The following is a 10,000-nucleotide window of genomic DNA, read 5'->3' as shown; positions in this document are numbered from 1 at the left end:
TAATCCTATCCTTACAGTACCCTCTGCTCTCCTCTCCTCTTCTCTCCTAGCCTACTTAATCCTGTCTTTACAGTACCCTCTGCTCTCCTCTTTCTCCTTCAGCTGTTCAAACTCTCTTCAAACACTTACATTTGAGCCTGTGTTCACTTTTATAACCTCCTTCCATCTCTCTCTCTCTCTCTCTCTCTCTCTCTCTCTCTCTCTCTCTCTCTCTCTCTCTCTCTCTCTCTCTCTCTCTCTCTCTCTCTCTCTCTCTCTCTCTCTCTCTCTCTCTCTATCTCTCTCTCTCTCTCTCTCTCTCTATTCTGTAGTTCCAACCCTGTGCTGAAGGAGATGTGGCCAGATGGTCAGCTGAGCATCACAGAGGTCACTAAACGACCCCTGACTGCAGCCACCCTCTTCAAGAACTCCATTGTGGCACTCGTGGATAAACTGGGCTGCAAGGTCAGTGGTGGTTGATTGCAGACTGGTTGTATTGTATACTGGTTGCTTAAGTGACCAAAACTGACACATGTGCAACTCCTCATAGCGATAAAAGTTCACACCTTCATTCAATTCATGGCAACTCTGGTGTGCTTGGTAGGGGTTTGATGTTTGTCCCACTCCTACCTCCCTCCAAACTTTTTGGCAAAATAATACGGATCCGTGTAGCTAGGCAACGGCTGTCAAATCAAGGCCACCCCAGGAGCTTCTTTGTTTTTGTGTGTTTTTCCCTCGTCCGTCACTCTCCATGTTTTTTATTGACCCAGTTCTAACATGAGCTTTACCTCTCTGTCATCATCATCCTCTGGACATTGTGGACTAGCCACACCTGTGTTTCTAACAGCTGGACCAATCAACCAGCTCCTAGAAATATGGATAACGTTGTCAGAGAGATAACAATGTCTGTTTTTGAGAGTCAGATACTGACAAACTGCAGGGATTATGACTGAGACACACACACACACACACACACACACACACACACTTGTAAAAATCCTCCAAAACACAGCCTGGCTGCCGCCTGCTGCCTGTGGTCCTATAAGCCTCTCCCTAGGGGGTCTAGTCTATCTATCTGTCCTGTGAGAAAATGCCTGGACACAAGACATACCACTACATTAATGAGATGGCAGGCTGCTGCACAGACAAGACTGATCCTGTATCCCACACAGACCTATGCCATATCTACAGTATATGTGATGTAATATCCTGTATCCCCCACAGACCTGTGCCATATCTACAGTATATGTGATGTAATATTCTGTATCCCCCACAGACCTGTGCCATATCTTCAGTATATACAACGTTTCAGACATATGAGTGATATGATTGATAAAGCATGGCCTACGGCACATGAGGAATTTGTTTCTTCATGAGATTCTTTTTCTCCCTGTAACCCTGACTGAGATGTGACATTTCCTGCTGTTATTTTAGGATGACCTGCTCGTGCTGCAGTGATTCTCTGTGTGGCTGGGCTAGACTAGTGTGCATGGAGGGTGGATGGGGACGAGGGGGGGACGGGACGGACACATTGGGGACAGTTTTTAGGTCATGTTGAAGGACTGGCTGCCCTGATTGTTAGTCCCAGGGGGACACCTGTGCCCAATCTGACCTACCCGCCTCTCCTCTCCTCATTCTACCCCTCCCGGTCTGACTGCCTCGTTTCTCAAGTCTCTGATGAACTGAGCTAAAATTATTGTGCTGGTGTGAGTGTGTGCGTGTATGTGTGTGCATTTGGGTATCCATTTATTTAAAATGTGTATGTAACCTTGTGCTTGTGTATCCGCGTGTGTGTGTGTGTGTGTGTTTTTGTGCCTGTGTGTGCCCATGTGTGTTTCGCTGTATGTGTCTGCTTCTATTGACGTTGATGGATATCAGAAGGGAGAGAGATAGCAGAGTGCTCTGTTCCACTGTATTTATCTTGCAGGGGGCAGTGAATGAGAGACAGACCACATAACACTAAGAACAGAGAGAACAGAGCATGTCTGCATCCCAGATGGCACCCTATTCCCTATATAGTGAACTACTTTTGACCAGAGCCCTATGGGTCCTGGTCATAAGTAGTGTTCTTTAATGGAAATAGGGTGCCATTTGGAACACACAACATGCCCATTCCCTTGACAGGAAGATGTGTCCCTTGATGTGTCCCAACAAGCTCCTGTCTGGCACACAGAGGTAGCACAAGGACACACTGTTTGTGTCCCAAATGGCACCCTATTCCCGGCATAGTGCACTACTTTTGAGCAGAGCCTCACATGGCTATGGTCAAAAGTAGTGCACTTTATAGGGAATAGGTTACTATTTGGCATGCAGCCACTGTCTGTGCACTTTAAAAACGTTAATATTATGCAGTTTTAAGAGTTGAATAGTCTCTTTCTGTAGCACAGACGCTCTGTGAGTTTGGCCGAGCTAGACTTTAATGATAAATTGATATTCTAATAGGCAGATGTGCTTGGATGTATTTCTGCATGATTGCACAAGGCAGATTCAGTCCTCTTTGGGATGGCTATGTTCCACTGAGTACTGTACAGTCGGGTCTATGCCAAGTTGTCTACGGAGCCAACTTGGGCAAAATAAGTATCTCTAATGTTTGTCACTATATTGATTTTGGACTCTTACCACTGTTATGACCAGTGTAGGACCCTTTTATGACTGTGTTATTATTCTGTCTATTACAGTCTATGTGATACTACAGTATTTGACTGTTCCACTACTCTCTGTATTGTGGGAGCGGTACTATGTGATACTACAGTAATACACAGTATTTGACTGTTCCACTGCTCTCTGTATTGTGGGAGCGGTACTATGTGGTTACAGTATCTCCTGTACAGTACAGGCGATGTCATTTACAAAATAGCTTCCAACACTCTACTCAGCAAATTGGATGTAGTCTATCACAGTGCCATCCGTTTTGTCACCAAAGCCCCATATACTACCCACCATTGTGCCCTGTACGCTCTCGTTGGTTGGCCCTCACTACATATTCGTCGCCAAACCCACTGGCTCCAGGTCATCTATAAATCACTTCTACGTAAATCCCCGCCTTATCTTAGCTCATTGGTCACCATAGCAACACCCACTCGTAGTATGCGTTCCAGCAGGTATATTTCACTGGTCATCCCCAAAGCCAACACCTCCTTTGGCCGCCATTCCTTCCAGTTCTCTGCTGCAAATGACTGGAACGAACTGCAAAAATCTCTGAAGCTGGAGACACTTATCTCCCTCACTAACGTTAAGCATCAGTTGTCAGAGCACCTTACCGATCACTGCACCTGTACACAGCCCATCTGTAATTAGCCCATCCAACTACCTCATCCCCATATTGTTATTTACATTGTTATTTATTTTGCTAATTTGCACCCCAGTATCTCTATTTGCACATCATCTTCTGCACATCTATCACTCCAGTGTTAATACTAAATTGTAATTATTTTGCACTATGGCCTATTTATTGCATTACCTCCAAAACATACTACATTTGCACACACTGTATATAGATTTTCTATTGTGTTATTGACTGTACGTTTTGTTTATTCCATATGTAACTGTGTTGTTGTTGTTTTTATCGCACTGCTTTGCTTTATCTTGGCCAGGTCGCAGTTGTAAATGAGAACTTGTTCTCAACTGGCTTACTTGGTTAAATAAAGGTGAAATAAATAAATACAGATGCGGTAAAGAGGTCAATGGAACTCGACCAAAACAATGGAAATGCCATGGAAACGCATAGGGGAAAGGATCGTGAGGGAAAGATCCCGAATCTCCTCATTGCCCCCCAGCAAAATTAGCCTCCATTTAGGCTATTGTTTATATGTGTATTTCACAGTATGTTGAGGTAAACATCTGAGTATAATGATTGTATGGATGCCAACCACAATACATGTTCATGTCATTGTCACCAATCAACTGCATTACAGTTAAAAACAACTTTGACTATCTGTATGCTAGCTATGCTACCAGCTTATACAAAAATGAGTTATCATTTAGCAGTCACTTCTTCTAAACATGAAAAGGGACAACTTCTAAATGTTATACAGCGAAAACAGCCCAAAATATCCAAATCAGACTTTAATCGTAACCACATTGTGGGCCTGTTACAATACATCAATCATGAGGGATTTTACGAATATCCACTTTGTTAGATCAGATTTGTTGAATGTGCGCCAATCCGGCGTCCTTCTTCTATCCCCCACGGTCTGCGTTCCATTGAGCTCTTTACCGCATCTACGACAGTATACTGTATCCTATTGGACTAAGACTGTGTTCTCTGTATTGTAAGAGCCGTATAATGTGTTACTGCACAGTATACGACTGTGTTGTGTATTGCAGTATTACAGTATTATATTAGAGGATTCTGTGTGTTGTATTCTAGGAGCCATACTATGTGACTGTGTATTATTCTGTGTATTACAGGAGAGGTACTATGTGAGACTGTACTACACAGTATATAACTATGCTGTTAATGACTTCATGTATTGTATTCTAGGAGCCATACTATGTGACTGTGTATTATTCTGTGTATTACAGGAGAGGTACTATGTGAGACTGTACTACACAGTATATAACTATGCTGTTAATGACTTCATGTATTGTATTCTAGGAGCCATACTATGTGACTGTGTATTATTCTGTGTATTACAGGAGAGGTACTATGTGAGACTGTACTACACAGTATATAACTATGCTGTTAATGACTTCGTGTATTGTATTCTAGGAGCCATACTATGTGCGCTGTATCAAGCCCAATGAGATGAAGTCTCCCGTGCTGTTTGACGACGCCCGATGCCAACACCAGGTTGCGTACCTGGGCCTGCTGGAGAACGTCAGGGTGCGGAGGGCAGGGTTCGCCTACCGCCAGCCCTACGCACGCTTCCTACAGAGGTCAGAGGTCATGCACACCCTGAGGTCTAACGTCATTGGGGCGAAAGCTTTACATTAAGAATGAGTCATTTCTCAGCAATTAGAGTTCATGTCCATGATTTTAATGACATTCTGCCACAGTGTGCATGTGAATAACAAGCTTTATATGACTGTGTTCAACCATGTGTATAATGGAGGAATTTGAACCTGTCCAATGTCCAATCCTAGCCTCAGTGCCACTCTGTTTGTGCTATCATACCAACTCCTTGTCACTCATTGTCATGTTTAGCACAACTGCCTGTATCTTGAACTCTTCTTCTTCCCTCCTGTGTGTCCTGTAGGTATAAGATGACGTGTGAGTACACCTGGCCCAACCACCTGATGGAGACAGACAGGGAGGCAGTGGAGGCTATTGTCACGCAGCATGGTTTCCAGGACGACGTGGCGTATGGACACACCAAGCTGTTTGTACGAACGCCCCGGTCCCTCTTCACGCTGGAGCAGGAGAGAGCTGCGCTCATCCCCATTCTGGTGCTGTTCCTACAGAAGGTAGGGACCCCTAGTGGCCGGAGGCTGTAGTGACAGTAAAAGATAACAAACTGGGTTGTGTTCAATCAATAGGGAGAAAACTATTTATTTATTTATTTCAACAGAGTACGTAATACATGTCTGGACAAATGTTCATTTTCTCCCGTTTGGTATTACTGAACAAACCCCTGATTTTATATACTCCACACATAATTCCATGGCATTTATCCTGAATTTCTATTTCCTGTTACTGTCATAGACCAAATCCTTCCTACATGTATGAGAACACACAGAGATTTATTTAATTGTCCAAGGATCCAAGGCATTGGCAGCTAGTTCTAATTAAAACCCCATTGACAGCTTGTGTGTCAGAATGTGAATCACACAGCAGCATCCAGATCTTATTAAGACTTCTGCATTTAAAGGGACCATCTGCTGTGGAAACAATATCAAAACGACTCCCTGCCACTGTTTCAGTAAAAAGCTGAGGGAGGGGGCTGGAGAAATGTAACCACTCTCAAATTCATAGAAAGAGCTATGGATGCAAGGACTGACCATCAGTGATATTTTCTACCATGGTTTTAACCATGTTTTGAGGCTTATATATTTATTTATTTTTAAAAACATTAGAAGAAAACAAGCCTATATTTTAAGTTCTGATGGGGTACGACAGTTGAACTAAGCTAATTAGGCATTTATAAGTTATATTCTTCAAGAATCAATGGGTACATATAATTAATTTACAAGTCCAAAAATTGATGTAGCAACTGCAGATTGCCCCTTTAAAATAAAAGCTTTTAATTTGTCTCCAGCTTGACTATGATCTGGCTCCCAGTCATAGCCAGAGTCCCAAATGGCACCTTCTTCCCTTGTAGTGCACTACTTTTGACCAGCGCCCTTAGCACAAAATAGGGAATAGGGTTCCATTTGGGATGTGTTATATTCAACTCAGTGTGATTAATCTGCCGAGTCAAGTGGAGATCGCTCTGATAACAATAATTGGGATAATGAATGCGATCAGCGCCATCGTTACATTACATTTAATTAATGATTCTCTTCTTCTTGCTCTATGATTGTGAATTAAATGCCCTGCTTTTCTCTCTGACCCACTTCAGGGATTACGTCCCAAACAACACTCTATTCCCTATATAGTGCACTACACCCTATGGGCCCTGGTCAAAAGTAGTGCACTATATAGGGAATATGTTGCCATTTGGGACTTAAACTGGATGAATCTATCTGCAGCTAAGCCTCTCTAACTGGAGCAGAACTTTGTCTGGAACTCAGCAGGAGTCTAGCCCAGACAGTCTCTGGACAGACTTTGATTTGTCCAACACAGCAAAATCAATGGTGTACATTTAACTCAGAAAGTGTTAAATGTACACTATTTTCAGTGAACATATGAGTCCCACTGAACTGGTGTTAAAATAACACCTTTGAAAGTGTTAAAGATTTAACTCTGTTGCAGTGTTCCCCATTTACATTTTAAAGTGTTCAAATTAACTTGATTGTGATGTTTGCATAGCTCTACTGTAGAGTTATATGCAACACCTACAGTGTAAAACATGACACTTGATTTAGAGTAAACTGGACTCACTTTGCTTAGTGCTAACACTGTTACACTTTCTCAGTGTACGAAAATAACACCTGTAGTGTTACTGTAAATCATTTTTGGGTGTTGTTTTAACGTTGTATGGTCTAAAGCCTACTTTGCATATTTCCCAGGGTGCCTTTTCTTTTCCAGTGAATTGTAGAGTTACTATCCATGACTGTATTTGTTATAAACAGAGACATGGTTATTGAATGATTTCATTTTAAAGACCTGTGGCTTTCACCAAGGGAGTACCTAGGCAAATGTTATAATTAAAATATAACTCTATGACAATACAATACTTGTATCAGTAGGCTTTACTTTGATGGCCTAGTTTAATCCTAACACAGTGGTGTTTGGAAACTTCTGGTTTACAGGCCACTTCAGGCCTGCAAGTCACATTATGCTGGCTTGCAAAGTGATGTGTAATTCATATTGGATTTCAGACAGAGTCCTGCATTCAGAATGCCTGTCAGGATTAGGAAAGTTGATAAGAAGACTACTTAAACAATTTAAACTGCAACAACCATTTCAGTAATGGGTGCAATATATCTAACCCACTGATTGGATTAGTTTAGAAAAATGTATGTTGTTTATCCTTGTGTAGCATAAGATCAATCAATCAATGTACATGCAAAAACACAGATATTAAAAACAATCATTTTTTACAATAGAGCATGCTGGGAAATATGATAAGGATGGGCGTGGTTTTGATGGGAATGTTTTACTCTCCAAAGTGTAAAACAATAATTCTGGTTATTAACACCAACACTGGGGTTTCATTTATACCACTGAGTGTCAATTTCACATGTATCTCCTAAATCAACACTAGAAATGTTACACTGAAAAATCAACACTGGCAAATTTTGATTTGACAGCTAGTCTACCTGACACCCTTCTTTCTTCCTCTTTCTCCTTTGTTTCACCTTTTATTAGTATTTTCTTGACTTGCTACTTCAATTGAGTGCCTATAATTTTCAGTGTGGACCCCTATAGACACTGGAAGAACATTGACAGTGTTGATTTAACACTGGAGAATTTGCTGTGCTCCGTCTCTCTCTCTCTCTCTCTCTCTCTCTCTCTCTCTCTCTCTCTCTCTCTCTCTCTGTCTCTCTCGCTCTCTCACTTGCTCTCCCTCCCTCCCTCCCCCACTCTCTCTCTCGTTTTCTCTCTCTCTCTCTCTCTCTCTCTCTCTCTCTCTCTCTCTCTCTCTCTCTCTCTCTCTCTCTCTCTCTCTCTCTCTCTCTCTCTCTCTCTCTCTCTCTCTCCCTCCCACCCTCCTTCCGTCCCACCCTCTCTCCCCCAGGTATGGCGCGGGGCACTGGCGAGGATGAGGTGCCAGCGTATGCGTGCCATCTATGCCATCATGGGCTGCTACAAGCGCTACAAGGTCAAGGCCCACTTCTGGGAGGTAGAGCGACGCTTCACCAACGTACGCAACATGGCTGACTATGGGAAGAGCGTGGAGTGGCCCACGCCGCCGGCAGCCCTCGCACAGTTCCACAGCATCACTCAACAGCTGCATCGCAGGTCAGTCAGACCCCATAGTTACCACAACGAGCAATAGAATGTGCATGTGTTTATATCAGGGGAAAATGACTGCCACCTCTCATTGAAGCCACGGAAGTTCAAGGCCGACCGCTGTACTGCAGGCATTGTTAGCAGAAAATAGCATCCCCATTATAGTGAATGGAAAAATGTCAATCTTCGTATAAATAAAAATATGTTTAGAAGACAATCATGGTACCAATAATTGCTTCTAATACACCAGATGTATGTCCTTGAACCAATTATTTTTAAATCGTACACTGAAGAAGTTATATGGATCTTTTAGTTGCTAATGGCAAGCTGCAGTACCTCGGTCGGCCTTTAACTTCGAGTTACTCAATGGGAGGGGGCAGCACTGAGCTAGCCTGCAATGTCACATCCTGGATTAGCTCGAACTGCATGTTATGTCTCCATGAGACTCCATCTTAACCGACTTAATTCGGCTTCAATGCGCTATTGAGTCTTCACATAGGAATGAATGATATCACGTGATCGATGGCTTTGTTTGTTTATATATAGTAATTGGTTTATATATGTATATTTATGTAACTACAGTAAGGAAGTCTGTAATTATCTTAGTGGGCAGAAGGGCAAGGCACATGTTCTTTCTTCACTATAAAATGTAGTTACTGTTCATTTCAGACCTATACACAGGTTCTTTTTTTTATCTTATCTGACAGTGTGTGGCTAACAATGAACGACAGCACTTTTTCTGCAACATCGTTGATGTATTCTCTGTTGTACATGTTTGTTCCCAGGTGGCGTGCCAGGCAGATAGTGAAGAACATCCCTCCGTCTGACATGGGGGAGGTGAGGGCCAAGGTGGCTGCTCTGGGGGCTCTGAGTGGGGAGAGGAAGGACTGGGGCTGTGGCCGACCCTGGGAGAGGGACTACCTGGCTAACGTGAGTCACAACACGTTAGCTGTATGTCAAATTAACTCCTAGCTCTTCCATCCAGCATATTGCTTCTACCTATCCAATCCTCTCATATCTACAGGAGTGGCCAGGGAATAGGGGCTAGGGTTTGAATTGTAATTCAACAGTTGGCTAACATACTCACAGGCCTATCACACAACGTCTTCCTATCATCATACCTCGTCTATAGTATTTCAACAAATCGTAAAATGTGAAAATGAAATTAGTATCTGTGTCACGGAAGATGGAGAGGGTAACTTTCACAACAACTTTTTGCATTGTTCATATTCTGTCCCTATGGGTTGGCTTCAAGTACAGTTCTGTAAAATAAATCTAGAGGGCACTGTACATTGAAACACCAATACAACATCATACACACACTCCCCCTGGAGAGGATATATGGACGCCTGGTGCCCAAAATGTATGACCTATGTCGCGCAACGAGAGTTGAGTGGGGACGAACGAAGCTACTTCGCTACTTCCCTCCCCTTACTGCAGGACAGCAGTGTTCGGCAGTTTGCAAGCGAGAGCGAAGGACACACTGGGCCCTGTGTTGTTGTGTTGCCGGCTTGCAGTGCAAAC

General features: G+C 42.9%; 1 protein-coding gene across 1 annotated transcript in view; it reads left to right on the top strand.

The window, feature by feature from the left end:
• Positions 1-10,000, top strand: part of myo1g (myosin IG) — a 56,880-nt gene that overhangs the window by 18,561 nt on the left and 28,319 nt on the right. The window contains exons 14-18 of the mRNA XM_041883642.2: positions 312-444; positions 4,691-4,857; positions 5,178-5,385; positions 8,262-8,485; positions 9,262-9,406. Of these exons, the coding sequence (XP_041739576.1) occupies positions 312-444; positions 4,691-4,857; positions 5,178-5,385; positions 8,262-8,485; positions 9,262-9,406 (877 nt within the window). The remainder of the gene's footprint in view (positions 1-311; positions 445-4,690; positions 4,858-5,177; positions 5,386-8,261; positions 8,486-9,261; positions 9,407-10,000) is intronic.

This window comes from Coregonus clupeaformis, chromosome 8, assembly GCF_020615455.1.
Source record: "Coregonus clupeaformis isolate EN_2021a chromosome 8, ASM2061545v1, whole genome shotgun sequence".
In the NCBI taxonomy this organism is placed as follows: domain Eukaryota; kingdom Metazoa; phylum Chordata; class Actinopteri; order Salmoniformes; family Salmonidae; genus Coregonus; species Coregonus clupeaformis.
This window is presented reverse-complemented; position numbering and strand designations above follow the sequence as displayed.